General features: G+C 42.7%; 1 protein-coding gene across 2 annotated transcripts in view; it reads right to left on the bottom strand.

The window, feature by feature from the left end:
- Nucleotides 1-13,894, bottom strand: part of yap1 (Yes1 associated transcriptional regulator) — a 128,025-nt gene extending 114,131 nt beyond the window's left edge. The window contains exon 1 of one of the 2 annotated variants that reach the window (XM_078221756.1): nucleotides 12,922-13,894. In XM_078221756.1, the coding sequence (XP_078077882.1) occupies nucleotides 12,922-13,430 (509 nt within the window). In that variant the 5' untranslated portion in view covers nucleotides 13,431-13,894. The remainder of the gene's footprint in view (nucleotides 1-12,921) is intronic. The other variant, XM_078221755.1, reaches the window with a different exon arrangement.
- Between the last annotated feature and the right edge of the window lie 7,538 nt (nucleotides 13,895-21,432).

The following is a 21,432-nucleotide window of genomic DNA, read 5'->3' on the forward strand; positions in this document are numbered from 1 at the left end:
GGACTTTGTCAAACGCTTTACTAAAGTCCATATAGACGATATCCACGGCCCTTCCCTCGTCAACCATTCTGGTCACTTCTTCAAAAAACTCCACCAGGTTAGTGGTCCAAATGATTTGGTCCAAATGATGGTCCAAATGATTTGTTTGAAGCCCGCTGAAACCAGAGTTACTATGGTCCCATCTTGGAAAAAATAATTAAGCTGTACTCCCGTTATGAAAAACAGCCATGAATAGTAAGTTAAAGGTACCAGATCAACTGGAGCTCATGCAAGGGTCAAACCAGATGCTGATTGAGCATCATGGAGAAGAAAATCCTGATGTACATCTGCAATCTAAAAATTGAGTCAGAATTCAGAAGGAATACAAGTTAAATTCACTTTTATACTTGGTTGGGGTATTTGCTAATGAAGTACTCAAAAAAACAAGGTGTAGATGAATCCGTAACCACAGTTGGTGAAGTATTAAAAGTCTTTGATCAGTATTTTTAAACACGTTTTGGAGAGTGTGCCCTTAAAAAAGTTATAGAACCCCAATAAAGCATCAATAGGACAATGGGGAGGTGGCAGCAGTGGCGGCGGGGGGGGGGGGGGGGAGCGGGTGAGAGAGAAGGGAGCTGGGAGAGCAGGAGGGGATAGCAAATAAAAGATCGTGCCCTAAATATTTGAAAAAATAGCTTCTCATGCCTTGAAATTCTGGGCTCCTTCTCCAGTTTGAGGTTATGGGTTTGTTCATTAGCTGCCACCAGGTTGTAAAGTTCTTGTGTCTCACTAAAGAGACTGGGGGATTGTATAGTTGAACGTAAACTGTTTATGGTTAACACCAACTATATACATTTCTTATATGTATTGCTAATTAGATAATGTCTTCATGCTGGCATCTCTTAGGCTCTACACAGTCTGAAGGTGTTGAGCAGAGCAAGGATTAATGTGGGACTGGAGAACAGTACATGATGTAGAGCATTACATGATGTAGAGCATTACATGATGTTAGACTGTGTCTCAAGAGAGTTCGAGAGAAGTTGGCATGAAAATAGTACCTAGTTAGGACTATACCTGGGATATATTGTTGTGTGCTAACAGTAAATAGGTTATTTCCAACCACACAAGCCTCTTAGTGAGACACAAAACAACCTTACAACAGACAATTTCCACATTCAGCTGCACGTTTGAACATCAGATTTACTCCATAACAATGGTGAGCGTCAATCGACTCAAATTATACCCAATGTAAAATCCAAGCCAAAAACTGGAAGCTACTCAAGAGTACAGAGTTTTGAAAATGCTTTATTGTCAGGGATATAGAGATGAGATGTTAGGTCCAGGCCTCACCTGTCTGGTTCAACAATTAGTGTGAACAAAGAACTGATTCAACTATACAGATTCAGGGAGTCTTCACTAACATTCTTCCCTCAACACCATCATCTAGAATAATCTAACTGCTGTGTGTAGGACATTTTTAAGAATAAAATAGCTGTTGGGTTCTTGTAAAATAAACTACAAATGAATTAATTTGGGATGTTTCCAATGCCTCTGTTAAGGCACTATGTAAAGGCAAGTGTTTTCTATTTTACTAACAGTCATAAAATGACAGCTATCATTGCCTTTGCAAGAAGCAGTCAGCTTTTTTTTTTAAAAAAAGGAACTGATTGCCTCACCCTATCACCCCATACAATATTATTTGAAATCAATGTCAAGTACTGAATGGGAAAAAAATGGCAGAGTAGATGCAAGGAAGGGGAAAAATATGTCCCAACTATCACCCAACGGATGGAGCAACTCAATTCTGTATGTAGACTGCATTATTGCAAGGTTGCCCTAAAAAAATTCCATATGCAGCTTTTAGAAAGTTACACATTTGGTTGGGCCAGGAAAAACAAAATAAATGGGGCAAACAATACCACAGAACAGCATATAAACATTTCAACTTGTAGCTCTCTCCATTGCTGAACTACTATAACAAATGACATGAGCATCACGGGTGATTTTATTTCCTTTTGAAACTCATTCACAATGAACTATATAGAGACTTGTAGGACAAAAGGAGCATTCTCCCAAACACATATTCTCTACCAGTTAGAATGAGAAGAACAACAATGTTGTGGGAACATCACCTTCCAAGTCACACAACATTGACTCAGACATGAATCATCACGCCTGCATCTGCACTAGGTCAAAACACTCATCACAAAGGCTGTAGTGGTTCAAAATTGCCCATTTGTCCTTCCCAGAACCAAGTGTAGGCAATAAATATGGCTTTCCCTTCTCACAAAAATACTCATTGATTCATTGTATCTGTGCCAACATTTTAGCAGAGCAATCTTAAATTAAGTCCACTGTCTTACTTTCTCCAACTAGCTCTATGCTTCCTCTGTTACGGACATTTATTTGCTCTTCAAGTAAAAGATAAATGGCTTCAACTACAACTATGCTCTACTGGATTGGCCCACTCTCTTAGAACCCTGTGGGTCTGCATGCTCAGTGCCATTTCTAATGGTTCTGAACCATTGGCCTGACTTCATCATTTTCATGCTTCCCCTTCCATCTACCTAGACTACACTTATTGAAGCAGTTAACATACACTTTGCCTCATGTCTTGTTTTTCCAATTATGTCCTCTATAGTTTCATGATATCATTTCATTTAAGCATTATGTTAATTCCGCTTCAAGAAGAAACAATCTTTATGGCATTTTATTATCCCTATCCTTGAAAGCATAAAGCAGAGGGAAGTGACAGACCATGAATAACGATAGCTTTTTTCTTAAATTAGACAACATTCTTCTCCTGTCGCAGATACAGTGGCTTAATGCAATAAAAAATCCAGAACGCGTTTTAAGGAAACAAGGACTTGCACTTAAAGGTCCTTTCAAGACTCCAGGATCCAAAGCATTTTATAACCAAATGAGGTACTTAATTTGGGAAATCATAGAAACCCTACAGTGCAGAAGGAGGCCATTTGGCCCATCGAGTCTGCACCGACCACAATCCCACCCAGGCCCTACCCCCACATATTTACCCACTAATCCCTCTAATCTACGCATCTCAGGACTCTAAGGGGCAATTTTTAACCTGGCCAATCAACCTAACCCGCACATCTTTGGAATCAAGGCAGTGAATTTGCACAAAGCATGGTCCCACATAAAGTAATGGAATTAATGACCAGGAAATCCATTTTAAAGTTCTGTCGGTGGAGGGATAAATATCAAACAGGAGGCCAGAGAAAATTCTGGTCCTCTTTGAAAAGAAATAGGAGTTGTATCTTAACTCCATTTGTCCATGTTGTTCAGTGTAATGAAACCATTCTTGCCCAACTAAAATCTATCAATCACAGTTTTGAAATTTTCAAAATGACTTAACCTTGAACTGTGTGCGCTTGCATGCGTGTGCGTGGTGGGGAGGGTGTAAAAGAGTTCCAGAATTGTACTATTCTATCAGAAATGCTATCACCTCTTCACAGGCTAGCTAGGTTATGCCCCCTTGTTCTGGGCTCTCCCAGAGAATTTCATTCTACCCCATCAAATCCTTTTCCTTAATCATCTTAAACACTATTGCTAATCTTCAATATTCAAGGAAATACAAGCCTAGACTATGCAATTTAACCCTTTTAGCCCCAATATTCTTCCAGTGAATCTGTACTGGACCCCCTCTAGGCTAATATGCGCTTACCGAAGTGCAGATTCCAGAATGGAATAGTCGTGGTAGATTCTTCATTGTTCAAGTATGTCCACACTAAATTATTTCAACTGTCACATTTTTCACAGCTAAACCTACATTAAGGAATTGGATTATAGTGGAAGACGGTGTGCTATAACTGATACACTCTTGGCTGTTTTTCATGCTCCCAGGAGGTAAGGAGGATCCAATATGTAGCTTAACAGCTTCAAATGATGACTGGCACGAGGCTTATAACATGACATCACTGCAACAAAGCAAGGAGGTAGGTCCCAAGAACCTTAGCCAGTATGGGGATTGAACCTTGTTAGCATTATTTTGCATCACATTCTCAGCTAAAATAAGGCTATGGCTCCTCCAAACTGAACAGAGAAATCAAATCTGGAGTAAACAAGAGCTCTGCACACTACTTCAACATAACTTGCACCTCTTCTATCCCAGCCCACTTGACATAAAGGCTAACACTCCATCAGCTTTTTAAAATTATTTTTGTAACTTTCCACTACCTTCTAATGAATTTTGTACTTTGATCCCCAAAATACCTCTGCTCACCTGCAAGCCCAAGTTGCTGATCCTATGAAGATAGATCTCCTCCACTTTCCCACACCGAATTCCTTCTATCCATTTGGTGAACTGACTATGTTGCCTTTTATGTTTCAGCTTCCATCTGTTCTATTCATTGTGCCAACTAACTTAACTGATCCTTCAAGACAATACTGCACATATGACTGTAAAAGCTCTGGGGCAACTACTTAATTGATTAGGGGTAGGGATAATGGATATGCTCTCAAATTAACAGGTCGTGAATACTGGCATCCAAGGGATTTGAACTAGGGCTGCAGCCTTTTCACCTCATTTACAAATGACTTAGATGAATGAAAAGAGTGCAGGCTACATTTAATTTTGCATACAAGTCACCAGGACACTGGTGGGTTGCATCAGAGGATGCTGAAGGCTCTCAATTGAGAAAACTGCTCCAATCCCATCATCCTACAAGTTTATTCCCCTCAAGTGTCCATCCAATTGTCTGTGTGGAGTTTGCACATTCTCCCCGTGTCTGCGTGGGTTTCCTCCGGGTGCTCCGGTTTCCTCCCACAGACCAAAGATGTGCAGGTTAGGTTGATTGGACATGCTAAATTAACCCTTAGTGTCCCAGGATGTGATAAGTTACAGGGATTAGCAGGGTAGCTAAGCGGGGATAGGACCTGGATGGGATTGGTGTCGGTGCAGACTCAATGGGCTGAATGGCCTCCTCCTGCACTGTAGGGATTCTATGATTCAATTTCCTTTCAAAATCATTCATCTCTACCTCCACCACTCTCATAGGCAGCAAATTCCATGTCATTATCACTCACTGCATAAAATTTCCATGTCACATTCCCTCTGCCCAAACCCACAAATCTGTGACCCTAGTTTTGCACCATAGGAAATTTTCTACTTTAGCTAAACCTGTCATCATCTTATACATCTCTATCAAATTGCCCTTCAAGCCAAGGAGACAAAGAGCTCCAGCTTCCCCAACCTAACCATTTAATTAAAAATCTCTCATTTCTGGAACTACTCTAACAAATCACATCAGTACTCTCTCACATCCTTCCTACAGTGTGATGACAAGAACTATTCTACCTCAATACTCTGGCCTAACCAGAGCTTTTGAATTGTTTGGCATAATTTCTCTGCCTTCGTACTCCATGTTTCCAATATGAAGCCCAAGTTTCCGTTTGTTATGCTAACTGCTCTCTCAATCAATATGTCCTGCCATCTTCAAGGAACCTTATACATTGTCCACACATTTAGAACTGCGCCATTTAGTTGAAAGAGCTTCTCCTTTTCTTCCAAAATGCGTCACCTTGTCTGTCTTGAATTCCACCTGCCACTTGTCTGTCCATTTTGCTAGCCTACATCCTTTTGCAATTGGTATCATCTTCACTGTCTGCTACACTCTTAGAACGTCACTCAGCTCCAATATTCAAGTCATTAATATATCACTAATTCCTGCTGCTGACTGGAATGACATCAGGAATAGTTGTGCATGTACTCTCGGCCCACAATGTGACTGCTGGGACATGTGCATCTGCTGCTGAAACCTTCCTGGCCAGCAGCAGGAGTTTGGACCTTGTTTAAAATATTCATGGTTATGCTGCAATGGGCAGAATCTACACATCTAAGTTTGTCCATTCTTGTTGTGGGTCCCAATAATTAATCTGGATAAATATTAAAATGGAGCTTAAAGCCCTCCTTAGGCTAGATACAAAGTATTAAGGCTATATGCTGAGAGCTTTTGACAGCCCAGGCAGCTCAATTGATAAATAATTTGATAGTTAATTCCAGGACCATCTTCAAATCCCACAATGGGTAATGATTTTTTTCCTTAAATATTTTAATCAAAAATTACTTTTCTAAATTGATAGCAAAAAAGGTCCTTAAACTTATTCCAATCAATTCTCCACATTAGAGGTTCAGAATCTCATCTATTGAAATTTCCTGATTATATATCTTTTCATTTACTGAGCCATCAGAAGCATGTGTTACAGTTACTAAATGAAAGGTGGACTAGATGCAAGAACTTGCAACCGGTTAAAGACTATACAGACCTAAAAATGGTTAACTTGAACTTTGTTAGTCTGTGTCAAGCCAACTTGTTTCAATGCTGCCTACAAAATGTTCGAGCAAACACTACAACTGGGCATGCGCACCTCCTCGGTGTTACAGCAAAAAACAAACAACTTTCATCTGTGTCAAAAAAGTGATCCTAGCACTGAACACCACCGTTTATCATCCTCCAATCAGAAAAACAATGACCAAGACTCATTATTCTCGGTCTTAAGTCCATTATTTCATCATAGATAACTCGAGCACTCCAATTCCATGAGTCTCAATTGTGAGCGTCAGTCTTTTGTAATGGCCTTCAGAATGTCTATATAGGTATCATCTGTGGACTGTTTTTCATCTACCATATTTGTTAACTCAAAAATTGAACTAAATTCATCAGGGATGACTTGTGTACATGCCTGTTCTTAAAACAGTTCATATTTGTCCACATGGTCAGTCGCTGTATGATTCTTTGTCACTCCTAATGCATAGAACTATGGACACAGAATGCTTCACATTGGTCAGAGAGGGTAGGCAAGCCTCAGTTCAACCTCTCATTTGAATTAAGCTAACCCAACAGTGCAGGATTCCCTTGGTAGCGCACTGGAGTGTTAATTTGGATTTTGTCTCAAATGGAACTTGAACTAAATCTTCTTACTCAGCTGCAGGCATGCCATCCACTATGCAGCAGTTGTTTTGTAATACATCCTTCACAAACAAGGCATTATGTCAACTTTTTAAAAGTGCTCACTAAATTCACCCTAAACACACTAATTTCCCTCTGAATATAGATGGTTTTACAACTAGATAAATTAACTGAGTTCAGTGCTGATTCACATGACCTTCTTCAGTCACCAGTGAAAATTAGGAAAGCTGACCAAGAGTATGAAAATTGATTTTAAATGGTGGAAATGACATAGTTTTAAAATTTGCAGTGGCTCTGAAACTACATCAATATTAATACCATAAATCAGTGAAAATAGAATAGTTGCCAGGGACCAGATACAAAGCCCATAGTTTCATACTGCCTGCCTATGGAAACATTTAAAACTCTCAAACCTGGAAACATATTTAAATTTCACGTGTGAAGTTTTGATGAACATGCAAACTTGTCCACAGCAATAACCAGTCTTAACCTGTGATGTGAAGAAAGTAAGCTCACAAAACAGTTGAAAAAAAAACAACCGCACTTTTAAAACTACGAATGAGTAATAAATGAAGCCTTGCCAGCAATTCCCACATAAGGGCAATCTATTTCTTATAAAAGCTACAACTGATGTTGCAATGAAAAATCGTGTTTGATAGAAAGCGGAGTTAGTGTTTTCAATTGTAGAATTCAATCCCAGCATTAAGTGCCTAGAAAACAAAATGGCATTATCCAATATTTTCAGGTAAAGCTTTGTTTGTTTTGCTGTCTTCTCCAACTCCAATGATGCTACATTTTTAAGTTCTTACTTAAATTAACTTAAAAAGTTAAAACACAAACAGGCCATTCTGTTTAGCCAGTCCATACCTACATTTACCCTCGGTGTGGCCGAGTTGTTCTATTCACATTTATTCACCTATTCCCATATTCCTCGAACCCTTTTCTTTCCACCTATTCAATCTCACAATGAAAGTTGACAGATTCTGCCTCAAGTTTAACTCAGGAGGTGAATTCCAGATCCTCATAACTCTGAAGTTTCTCCTGCTACAAATCTTGATTTAACCTGGTCATCCGTAGTTCAGTGGTATTATGCTTACCAACAAGACGAAGTTGTGGATCGAAGTTTCATCTGAGAGACTCCAGCAGAATAATCCAGGCTGACACTCCACTTCACTGCATTATGGATGTGCCATTAAACCAAAGTTCTGTCGGCCTCCTCAGGTGGAGATAAACTTTCCCATGGCACAACTTAGAAGGGCAGGGGAGTTCTCGCCAGTGTCCTAGCCAATATTTCTCAACCAACATCATTAAAAGCAGATTATCTGGTCATTATCGTATCCTTGTTTGAAGGAACTTGCTCTATTCAAATTGTCTGCTGCACTTGCTATGGCACATCAGGGCTTTGGGCATCCTGCATTCACAAGAAGTTACTATGGGACTTTTTCCCCATCAGGCCAAAGCATTGTGTGATTTCAAGAAGGAATTAGATATAGTTCTTGGGCTAAAGGGATATTGGGGGATGGTGGGATTAGGGTATTGAATATGATCATAACCTTTGGCAGGGCAGGCTCAAAGGGCCAAATGGCCTACTCCTGCTTCTATTTTCTAAGTATATTTCTATGTATAGTGTTGTGCATGTGGCACTTAACTACTTAAGGATTCACATCTGCTGATTTCTTTACTACTGAAGACTATTACAATGGTTCTTTAAGTTGGCAAGTTATAAACTTAGTTTTGAATTCTACTGATGTGCAATTTGTATGAAAATTATGCTGGTTCGAGTTAAGCAGGAAATCCAATTCTCATGTCCAAAGTGCTCTGGAAAATGTAGACCCCCATCTAAATATGTAAAATCCAGGGTGGCTATAAGGAGACACAGGAAATCCTGTGAATCTACTGAGCACTTTTTAAAATCTTGTTCGTTCTTTTTATTCAATCATGAGATGTAGCTGCTCTCAAATGCATGCATTGCTGGACTACCTCCTCCAGGAAATCTTGCATACTTCCAGGCTTGGGCCATTTCTGGCTACGAGGTTTGTACTACAAGTTAACCAGTGTGACATGCAATCTACTCTGCAGCAACTATAGATTTTAGTGCAAATATACTTTAACATTTTTCTCAATGATGCACTATATGGGGATCCTGGAAGACTGGGGTGGACAACTGCTTTCTCTCTTCCCCACCCAACTTTTGAGACATGGTACAACCATTAGTCAACATTATTCATCGTCTAAAGCCATTTACTTACAAACTTATTTTACCTGACTTGTAAATTGCTGGATCACTTGTCTTGTGTTGCAGTGGTCCAAGTTGGGAGAATTGCAAGATACAATGATAAATTTATGATGGCTACAGAAAGATCTACTCTGAAATAGCTAGTTTTTCTCTCTTACTTATCCCTATGACAGGCTCCTGCAACTCTTTCTGCAACAATAACACTTCTTTGTCCTGCCCCCAACTATAACTTTGAGGACAAGGTTGCAAATAGTCCAGACAGAAAATATTACAGTACAAACATATGCTTACTATGCATTTACCGATGCTTTACTAAAACTGGTGTCTTAAGACAAGATCCTGTTGGCATTGACACATCAACAACTGAGGTTTCAATCTGGACAAAACAATACACTTGCAGCTGCAAAGTTTCTACATATACAGCACCACATACAAGGGCCAATTATTACACATGAAATCCTTATTTGAAAGCTAGCACATACTTCCTACAAACAGCATCACAAACTCACCTCACCTTTTAGACCAATACAATGTGCAGTCCCTCGTAGGCTAAAGAAAATCTTGTGGATTGGGTTATAAAGAAAAGTTTAAATTTTTAACATATAGTAAACACTAGATTTTTTTAAATCAAGAAGCCAAATGTTACAATATTTTGACATTTAGGAAATATTGATGAACAAAAAACCAACAGCTCATTACAAATATTTGAGTCACTTTGATGGTGATTCCATGTTGTTCCTGTTTAAAATTTCCCATTGATCTAATTGGCACTTGCATTTGCACAGCTTTGAAAGGGATTTGCACCGAGGAGATGAGATTGCTGCCATTCCAAATGACAGCCCTCAAAAGAGGCAACTGATGCCACACAATCTGACTTCAAGGTTGTACTATAGACTCCATGCTTGGGCTGCTCCTTCAGCTGCAGTTCTTCCAGAAAAACTCAGCAAGACACAGGGAAGTGACTAACTGTAGGAAACCAGCACACAATACGGTCGGTGGGTACCACCAGCCTGCCACAAATCCAAGAAGCCATGGAGCTGAAGAGGATGTTATTAACAATTTGGGATCAGAAACACCCTGGGGGGCTCTGCAGCCACCAAAACGATGAAGAACCCAACAGCCCCTTCCTCTAAAAAATTACTTAACATTCATGCAGCATGGTGCACTGGACAATGTTCATATTGGCTTGAAAAAGTTCAAGGTTGCCGGAAAGTCCCTGTTGCAGGTGGGCATATGACTACTATGCCAGAGAGAATGTGTTCCTTGAAGAAATCAGGATTAAAGTGTAAATTAAGTTCCAGTTCCATTATTGAACAAGCAGGGACAGACAGGGCCAAGACCTTTCAAAGGGATTATGCATCTTAGGGCAGAGCCATCTTCAGAGGGGTGAATCACCATAGATGTTAGTAAAACAAAACGAAGAGTTACAGTGCTCTTGGCTGCTTGATATTAGTTGCATGTTTCACTTTCTCAAGGAATCGATCTGTTTGAGAGGTGGATCTTGAGTTGATTTATTATTGTCACATGTATTAATATAGTGAAAAATATTGTTTCTTGTGCACTATACAGACAAAGCATACGGTACATAGGGAAGGAGAGAGTGCTGAATGTAGTGTTACAGTCATAGCTAGGGTGTAGAGAAAGATCAACTTAATGCGAGGTGGCAGCAGGGGAGAAGCTAATTTTTTTCAAAGTAGCAGTGTAATGGAGTGAGCACAGGACACCACCGCAAGATCATTTATAGTAACCGTATCCGAATCAACAACTAAAAGACCGACTGAACCACCAATAGGGGCGAGCTCATCATGTCGATACAAAAGGGCGTTGCAGCAAAGAAGAAACTGGGGAAAGTGACTATACCATCTTATATAAATTAATACAACTGAAAACTGTTCCATCTAGGTCAATGAAAGATTACTTATTGACGTTATGATAATCAACAGGACGGCAGATAATTCAATTAAATGGATTTATGGACTTGATTCGGCAGTTTAAAACAACCCTCACAGTCTCTTTTTAAGATGTTATTTTATCTGAATCAATTAAAAGATGTGATTGAGGAGAGTTGCAGTCAATCTGATCGCTATCAGAATGAACAAAACTACAGTTCAAAGGAAACACAGGATTTTCAAAAACACGGAACATTCCGTGCGGCTAAGGATGTCCGCAAACTTCTCCACTTTACGTCCTGGGACTGAAGGGCGAATCGATGTAAATGCCAGATCAGCCGCTAAGTTACAGCAACAACTGAAAATGTCATTGGGGATGCTCATCTGAAATGCAAATATTTCACACTGCTTATAAGTGGAATAAGCCGAACAGCTTCCCCAGCGACTGTGGCTCGGCATCGACCCCCTCCCCCTACTCTTGTGATGTGGGAAGGGAAGGGTAGAAAGTGCAGAAACTTTACAAGTAGGTTTTGTCCACACTTCCCACGTTACTCTCTTGCTTAAAGAAACATCCTTGTCAGCACGCCGTTGTTTCAATAATTGACTCGAGCTGTCTGTGAGGGAACAAACGCTGGACCCATGCAGATGACTTCTGCCAGACATGTGGAGTTTTGGAGTCTCCGGCTCCTACAGAGTGCTATTGTTCCCGGTGTAATCGGACACTCTGACATGGATATGGCTCGCTGGCTGGCCCCGGGGGGGGGGGGGGGAAGAAAGAAAAAAAAATCTCTAGTCGATCTCAGGTTCTCGCATCAAACGGGGGAACCATTTATAAAACTTCGAAGCGCGGGGGGAGGCTGGCTCTAATTCAGAATGCCCTGCCTTTATTAAACACATTAGCTCCAAACCGCAACGGCACAAGTCCAGAGGAAAGAACAGTGCCGGTGAAAAGAGGAGGCTCCTTTGTCCACTTTTGAAATACTCAAAACGCAACACCAATTCATAACATTCCCAGGATGTGTTGGGCTGAAATCAGGGGAGATACGAATTAATTCAACGGAGATCAAACTGCGGGAAAACTTTTTCCCCCCCAGTGGTCAGTTGGCGAAAGTGGGTGTTGCCAAATACAAGCTGATTAGTGATTTCTTTGCATCGAGTAACCTGGATATACAATCGCCTGGAACAGGAAAGAACCGAATATTGAGATCAAGCATCTGAGCAGCCTAATGGATTGACAGCTCAAGTCTGAATTGGTCCCATTCAGCGAATGTGCTGAAGGCTAATGTCCAGCATTTGAGCTATTTTGAGATCGCTTCCGTCGTTTTGAAGGACTGCCCCCCCGTTCACCATGAAATACAAAGCTGCAGAACGCCTGCGTGAACTTTGCAAACTCTGCACAAGTTTGCTGGAGTTTCTCGTGTCCTCCTTGGAATTTTCAACCGCCTTCGCTTGTTATCCCCGAAAGAGGATTCTTAAAACTCAGAACGAATCCATTCTTTATACTGGTGGCTCAACAATGCTTCAGTTTAATAAAGTTCTCAGGTTTATGTCACAATCAGTGCTGTACATCATCCCCTTATAGGAGCTGTCACACAGTTTGTTTCCGTTTATACATTCCCCCCCCCCAAGTTTACATAAAACACTCATCCATCTAAATGTTTCGGGGCTGAATTCTTAGAAAATGCTGCCACACAGAACTTACTAAGATCTAGAGATTACCCCAAACTTGTAACCTACTGCCCTGTTCATGAAATTAAATTGTAGGAAAAAGTCTCCCAGCGCCCTCCCTGTGAGGAGTTCACACTGGTTTCTAAAAAAAGGGGGGAGTACAGGAGTGCAAACTTCCCCCAAATCATCTCCTCCAAGCATTCGGCACTCTATCACTTACTTTAAGTAGTATCTCTGTCCCGATGGGGTCTTGGCCATTTCCCAGCCTGGCGGCAAAGGCACATCGTCAGGAAATTCGTACGAAGACTGCCGGAGGTGAGGAGAGGAGCCGGGAGCCGGGGCTGTGCCCAGGGGCGCCCCGCTTCCCTGACCGACTCCGGCCGAGCCTGTGGAGGGAGCGGATGAGGCGGCAGCGCTGAGCAGCGAGGCCGGCGACGAGTGAGCCCGCACATGCTGCGCCTGCAGCGGCGGGGAGGGCTGCGCGTTGCCCCCGTCCGTGCTGGCCTGGCGGGAGTGGCTCTTGGGCTCGGGCTGCTTGAAGAAGGAGTCGGGCAGTTTGCGGAGCCGCATGGGGACAGACTGCGGCACGTTGGAGTTCTTGGGGTTCATGACGGCGTTGAAGAGAGCCTCCAGGTCGGTCTCCGAGTCCCCCCGAACATGCACGATCTGGTGCCCGGCCCGAGGCAGCGCTGACTGCGGCTGAGCGGCTTGCTGCTGACTGGAATCCATCTGCAAACTTCTCCCAATCCCCCCCCCCCCCGCCCCCTCCCAAAGACAAATATCACTAAAAACTAATAAACTCCGCTAAACCGAGCGATTAGCGACAAGTTTTCAACTGGGCATGAGGCAAACTCCAAGCTGCGGTAACTTTCCAGTGAGGTGTGGGGGGAAAGTTTCTATTTTGTTGAAAATCACAACAGAAAGTTTGCAGCCACTTCACAACTTGGTGCTCGAGCTCAAACTTTGATTGCTCACGTGACCGCTGACGTCCCCTGGGGTGGAGCCCATTCACAGTTTGGGGAGGGGGCTGGGGTTTAACAAACTTTCATTCGCTTCCTTTCTCCCCATTCCACCCCCCCCCCCCCCCCCCATCCCGGCGCCAATAATATTGTCCATTCCCTGGACCGGCTTCAGTGGCTGGAGCTGCTCCCGCCACCCCCGACCTGTCAACAGGATCTGAACCATTTCCATTCTGGGGGGAGGGTCTGCTGCATTGGAGTGCACTGTTTATGGGGGAGGGGGTCTGCTGCATTGGGGTTCACTTTTATAGGGGAGGGGGTCTGCTGCATTGGGGTTCATTATTTATGGGGAGGGTCTGCTGCATTGGGGTTCACTGTTGATGGGGAAGGGGATCTACTGCATTAGGGTTCACTATGGGGGAGGGGATCTGCTGCATTAGGGTTCACTATTGATGGGAGAAGGTCTGCTGCATTGGAGTTCACTATTTATGGGGGGATGATCTACTGTATTGGGGTTCACTGTTTATGGGGAAGGGGTCTGATGCATTGGGGTTCACTATTGAAGGGGAGAGGGGTCTGCTGCATTGGGGTTCACTATTGAAGGGGAGAGGGGTCTGCTGCATTGGGGTTCACTATTGAAGGGGAGAGGGGTCTGATGCATTGGGGTTCACTATTGAAGGGGAGAGGGGTCTGATGCATTGGGGTTCACTATTGAAGGGGAGAGGGGTCTGCTGCATTGGGGTTCACTATTGAAGGGGAGAGGGGTCTGCTGCATTGGGGTTCACTATTGAAGGGGAGAGGGGTCTGATGCATTGGGGTTCACTATTGAAGGGGAGAGGGGTCTGATGCATTGGGGTTCACTATTGAAGGGGAGAGGGGTCTGCTGCATTGGGGTTCACTATTGAAGGGGAGAGGGGTCTGCTGCATTGGGGTTCACTATTGAAGGGGAGAGGGGTCTGCTGCATTGGGGTTCACTATTGAAGGGGAGAGGGGTCTGCTGCATTGGGGTTCACTATTGAAGGGGAGAGGGGTCTGCTGCATTGGGGTTCACTATTGAAGGGGAGAGGGGTCTGCTGCATTGGGGTTCACTATTGAAGGGGAGAGGGGTCTGCTGCATTGGGGTTCACTATTGAAGGGGAGAGGGGTCTGCTGCATTGGGGTTCACTATTGAAGGGGAGAGGGGTCTGCTGCATTGGGGTTCACTATTGAAGGGGAGAGGGGTCTGCTGCATTGGGGTTCACTATTGAAGGGGAGAGGGGTCTGATGCATTGGGGTTCACTATTGAAGGGGAGAGGGGTCTGCTGCATTGGGGTTCACTATTGAAGGGGAGAGGGGTCTGCTGCATTGGGGTTCACTATTGAAGGGGAGAGGGGTCTGATGCATTGGGGTTCACTATTGAAGGGGAGAGGGGTCTGCTGCATTGGGGTTCACTATTGAAGGGGAGAGGGGTCTGCTGCATTGGGGTTCACTATTGAAGGGGAGAGGGGTCTGCTGCATTGGGGTTCACTATTGAAGGGGAGAGGGGTCTGCTGCATTGGGGTTCACTATTGAAGGGGAGAGGGGTCTGCTGCATTGGGGTTCACTATTGAAGGGGAGAGGGGTCTGCTGCATTGGGGTTCACTATTGAAGGGGAGAGGGGTCTGCTGCATTGGGGTTCACTATTGAAGGGGAGAGGGGTCTGCTGCATTGGGGTTCACTATTGAAGGGGAGAGGGGTCTGCTGCATTGGGGTTCACTATTGAAGGGGAGAGGGGTCTGATGCATTGGGGTTCACTATTGAAGGGGAGAGGGGTCTGCTGCATTGGGGTTCACTATTGAAGGGGAGAGGGGTCTGCTGCATTGGGGTTCACTATTGAAGGGGAGAGGGGTCTGATGCATTGGGGTTCACTATTGAAGGGGAGAGGGGTCTGCTGCATTGGGGTTCACTATTGAAGGGGAGAGGGGTCTGCTGCATTGGGGTTCACTATTGAAGGGGAGAGGGGTCTGCTGCATTGGGGTTCACTATTGAAGGGGAGAGGGGTCTGCTGCATTGGGGTTCACTATTGAAGGGGAGAGGGGTCTGCTGCATTGGGGTTCACTATTGAAGGGGAGAGGGGTCTGCTGCATTGGGGTTCACTATTGAAGGGGAGAGGGGTCTGCTGCATTGGGGTTCACTATTGATGCTGCCGGTTTCCGCATCACAGTCAAGTTGTTAACTGAAAACGGGTTAGATAAAGTCTGGTGGATGTTACACTGGACACGATTAAACATTGCAAAGCAGAAAGCACCTGGACCCCCCCCCCCCCCCCCTCACACACACACACACACACACACACACAGGGACAGAACACTGCAGCAGTGAATCCGCCACACAATCCGGAAAGGTACATTGTGGTTAATTTCAACACAAAGGATGCCAAATGAAAATTAGGGGATGGGCTAGATTTTTCTTTCTCCCCCCCAAATTCTGTCCCTTTTACAGATTAAAAACAACTGAAAAGGTGATTAAAAAGTCATTTCCCGTTATTGAAGAATAATTTTAAAAACAGAGATCGGAATAAACGAAAACGAATGGGGATTCTATCTGCAACATTGTGAAACGACTTGAAGTGTTAGTGCCGGCCATTAACCTGACATGTTGACTTCTTTCCCGATGCTGCCAAACTTGCTGAGCATTTCCAACATTTTCTGTCTTTATTTCGGATTTCCAGCATCCGCAGTGTTTTGCTCTCGTGGAGTGTTTGTGGTTGGTTTTCCGGCCGAAGGTCGATTAGATCTTAATCAGGTCATGGCTTTATCTGTCTCTCTTTTTTTCCAAGCCCCTTCTTTAACTCACCGACTCGACACGAGAGCAGGGTGAAGACAAACAAAACGTGGGGGCAGAAATAAAGACATCGATTTTAAATAAAGTTACATAAAACTATCATCAAAACTTTTAAAATCTGAAATAATCTTAGTGTTAACTCAGAAGTAGCTTTGAAAGTGTTTTTTTAATGTACACGATAGTATTTTTCTTCTCCTCTGTCCCAGAGTATCTAACTATATTTGAGTTGAGGGAAGGGAACTTTTCATTGCATTGTTTAACCGCTGAAATTATTCAGCCTTTCCCCGGATTGTAATGCAAATACTTGCAAGTCTAATCAATTGAACACAATCATTTTGTCCAACAACTGAATCAGTCGAACTTTGTTCCCAACATTTCCCAGGCATCAAGGGCATTACGAATCTAAATTAATCTTCAAATTTTGAATGCAAAACCTGAAAACCAAGAATGATTAAAATTTACCTCTATATGTCAGCATATAGAGGTGAACTAGTATTGGTAGCGCTAAGAAACTTTCGTTTAAATCCAAACGCGAGCAGCTAAACTCTGTAGAGAATAACTAAATCGAAATATGCCAGTGGTGATTGTTTGCTGGGGCTGTCCAGTGTGTTACGAAGTTACTCCGCAGATATTTTTAAACTGGTCCGACCCCCCTGGACCACACACAGGCATATGCACTCACTGCCGTTTGTGTGAATGTGCTTTCTGGTGAATATAATGCAATAATTCGTGAAGAAAGGAATCACTGTGGGGAATGTTCTAAACTAGTATTTTTTATTCCCCATTTTCTAGGCTTCAGATATGACAAACCATTTTAAAAAGTGGTTTTAATTTATGTTGGGATGCCCTTCGGTAGTTTTTAGTTTTAAACAACACCAGCTTATATGGGTAAGAGTGAGACAGTGTGTGTGCTATCTGAACTTCTTGCCCCCCCCAGGAGTGGAAAGAAGAAAAGTGACTTTTTCATTCTTGAGGCTCCAGGGAGCGAGAGGTGCAGAGTGTATACCAATTTATCAGCCTTCTTTAACATAAAACAAGGTCTGTGGCAATATTATAACGATATTGCTTATCCTGCAAAAGTAAAATTGAATGCGACAATATCATTGTTACTGCCTGAATGGGCAAACGTGGAGCGGTCATCGAAACCTATCAAATACTTAAAGATGTAGACAGGGTATCGGATTTTTCTGTTTCGGGAGTCCAAAATTAGGGGCCAAAATTTCAGAATAAGGGGGGAGCCAGTTCGGATTGAGATGTGGCTTTTTTTAACCCAGAGGGTAGTGAATGTTTGGAGTTCTCTACCCCAGAGGGCTGTGGATGCAGTCATTGAGAATGTTTAAAGCAGAGATTGATAAATTTCTAAAGGCCAATGACATAAAGGGATATGGGGATTGTGTGTGTGTGTGTGTGTGTGTGGGGGGGGGGGGGGGGTGCATTGAAGTGGATGATTGGCCGTGATCATATTGAATGGCAGAGCAGGCTTGATGGGCTAAATGGCCTACTCCTGCTTCTATTATCCTATATTGTTGCACCAGATCTTGGATGTTACAGAATCATTTAACGTAGTTATTTCCATGCCACCAATATTATTTAATGGAATGATAGTTTCTGCAAGTCTTTTCTAGTTACATGAATCATATTATGTCAATTCTTCCAAATAATAGCCCTTTAAATCATACTTGTTCCTGAGGAACACAATGCGTGGGAAAGTTGCTAAGACAAAGTTACAACTAAATTCAAAATGTTGCTAATAGTTTAGAACCATGTAAATCATAGGTCACATGATATAATACAATACAATGAGATTCAGATTAAACAGGAGTGGAGAGAAGAAAAGTGACTTTTTCATTCTTGAGGCTCCAGGGAGCGAGAGATGCAGAGTGTATACCAATTTATCAGCCTTCTTTAACATAAAACAAGATCTGTGGCAATATTATAACAATATTGATTATCCTGAAAAAGTAAAATTGAATGCGACAATATAATTGTTACTGCCTGAATGGGCAAACGTGGAGCGGTCATCGAAACCTATCAAATACTTAAAGATGTAGACAGGGTATCGGATTTTTCTGTTTCAGGAGTCCAAAATTAGGGGCCAAAATTTCAGAATAAGAGGGGAGCCAATTAGGATTGAGATGTGGCTTTTTTTAACGCACCAAAGTAATAATAACCCAAACAAAATATGGATATCAAGTAGAACTAACTCAATAGTCAGATTTTCTTTCTACTCTCAACTTCGGCTTCAAATAGTAGATTTTAAAAGTTTACTTGGATTATTAGCCCTTTCCTGCTTTGTTCTTTCAATGTCTTTCAACTTTGTTAAGTTAGAAACTGTTGCACATAAAAAGCAGGTTTCAAATCATTTCCAGTACCAAAGCTAAAACTTTGCATCCAGCTAAAAGTGAAATGATGCCAATCTCTGAACCTGAAACAAAGCACATAAAGGCCTGGAAATCTGAATGTGCAGTACCTTAAACAGGTGCCAATCGGTGCCAAAGCCTCCAGTATGGTAGGCAGGAAGCATCCAAGCAAATTATGAGAAAGAACAGACAGAAGCCTTTTGGCCCATTGTGGAAGGAGCTTCCATTTAATTTCCTCCGCTCTTTTCCTAAAGAAAAATGTGATTTTTCCTCTTTAAGTAGTTATATAATTTACTTTTGAGTTTTGGCATTGAATTTACTTTCACTACCATTTCAGATCGTGCATTCCAAATCACAATAGCTTCCTGTGCTGAATCAATGCTTCCTCGTGATGTTTTGTTAATTTTGCCAATCACCTGAGATCTATGTTACTCACAGGGACATTGCAGCACAGAAGGACGGCACGGTAGCACAGTGGTTAGCACTGCTGCTTCACAGCTCCAGGGACCTGGGTTCGATTCCCGGCTTGGGTCACTGTCTGTGTGGAGTTTGCACATTCTCCTCGTGTCTGCGTGGGTTTCCTCCGGGTGCTCCGGTTTCCTCCCACATTCCAAAGATGTGCAGGTTAGGTTGATTGGCCATGCTAAAATTGCCCCTTAGTGTCCTGAGATGTGTAGGTTAGAGGGATTAGCGGGTAAATATGTAGGGCCTGGGTGGGATTGTGGTCGGTGCAGACTCGATGGGCCGAATGGCCTCCTTCTGCACTGTAGGGTTTCTATTCTATGAAGGAGACCCCTTGCCTCATGCTGACTCTCTGTTGAGCAATCCAATTAGTCCCATTTCCCCACTCTCTCCCTGTAGGTCTACGAGTTTATTTCCCTCAAGTGCCCATCAAATTTCCTTTTGAAATCATTTATCATCTCCCGTTTCACCACACTCATGGGCAGCAACTTCAGGTCACTATCCTTGCGGTTCAGTTAACTTCTTCCTTACATTTCCTCTACATCTGTCATCCAAAGTCAGATAATAGAAACAGTTTTTCTTTATCCTAAACCTGTCATAATCTTGTACACCTCTATGAAATCTCACCTCAACCTCATTTGCTCCAAGGAGAACAACCCCAGTTTCTCCAACCTAACCTTGTAACTAAAATCCCCCACTTCTGGAACCATTCTGATAAATTTCCTCCACACCCTCTCAGAAACTCTCACATCCTTCCTAAAGTATGGTGGACAGAACCAGATGCAATATTTTTGTTGTGTTCTAATCAGAATTTATAAAGCTTCAGCATAGCTTCCACTCTGGTGTACTCAATACCTCTATCTATGAAATACAAAATTCCATATTCTTTCCATACTACTTTCGCAACATGTCCTGCCACTTTCAAACCCCTAAGCACATGAATCGCCAGGTTCTTCTGTCCCTGTACATGCTTTGGAATTGTAACATATAGTTTATATTGCCTCCCCCTATTCCTTCTGCCAAAATGCATCTCTTCACACTTCTTCATATTAAATTCCACTTGCCATTTGTCTGCCCAATTTACAAGCCTATCTATGTCCTGTTGCAGTCCATTGGTATCATCAACACAGTTTGTCATATCTTCGATTTTTACATCATTGGCAAATTTTAAAACTTTACTTTGTTACTGACCCTTTTGGCACAGTTTCTCCTTATTTGTTTTATTAAAACCATATATAATTTTGAACACATCTATTAAACTCCCCTAACCTTCTCTGTTCTCAGGAGAGCAACTCCAACTTTTCCAATCTCTCCACATAACTGAAGGACCTCATCTGTGGAATCATTCTAGTGTAGCTCTTTTTCTTTATTCATTCACAGGATGCAGGCAATATTGGAAGGGCCAATCTTTATTCACCATCTTTAACAACAGTTGCTGATGAGGCCATTTCAAAGGGCATTTAAGAGTTAACCACATGGTTGTGGGTCTAGTCTCTCATATAGACCAGACTGAGTAAGGCTGGCAGATTTCTCTCTCTAAAAGACATTAGTGAACCAGATGAGGTTGGCGGCATGGTGGCACAGTGGTTAGCATTGCTGCCTCACAGCGCCAGGGACCTGGGTTTGATTCCCGGCTTGGGTCACTGTCTGTGTGGAGTTTGTACGTTCTCCCTGTGTCTGCGTGGGTTTCCTCCGGGTGCTCCAGTTTCCTTCCACAGTCCAAAGATGTGCGGGTTAGGTGGATTAGCCATGCTAAATTGCCCCTTAGTATCAAGGGGAATAGCTAGGGTAAATGGGGATAGGATCTGGGTGGGATTATGGTCAGTGCAGACTCGATGGGCCGAATGGCCTCCTTCTGCACTGTAGAATTCTATGATTCTATGAGTTTTATACAACAGTCTAGCAGTTTATTGATCACCATTACTGATACTAACTTTTTATTCCACATTTATTTTATTAACTATATTTAAATTCCCCAGCTGCCATGGTGGAATTTAAAATCACTTCTCCAGGTCATTAGTCCAGACCTTTGGATTACTAATAATGTTATCACAATGCTACTGTACCCTCTTCACTCTCTCCAAGACCTGAACATCCACCCTAAAGAATGGTGCCCAGAATTGACTACAATAATCGAGCTGTGGCAAA

The sequence above is a fragment of the Mustelus asterias genome, chromosome 10, assembly GCF_964213995.1.
Source record: "Mustelus asterias chromosome 10, sMusAst1.hap1.1, whole genome shotgun sequence".
In the NCBI taxonomy this organism is placed as follows: Eukaryota; Metazoa; Chordata; class Chondrichthyes; order Carcharhiniformes; family Triakidae; genus Mustelus; species Mustelus asterias.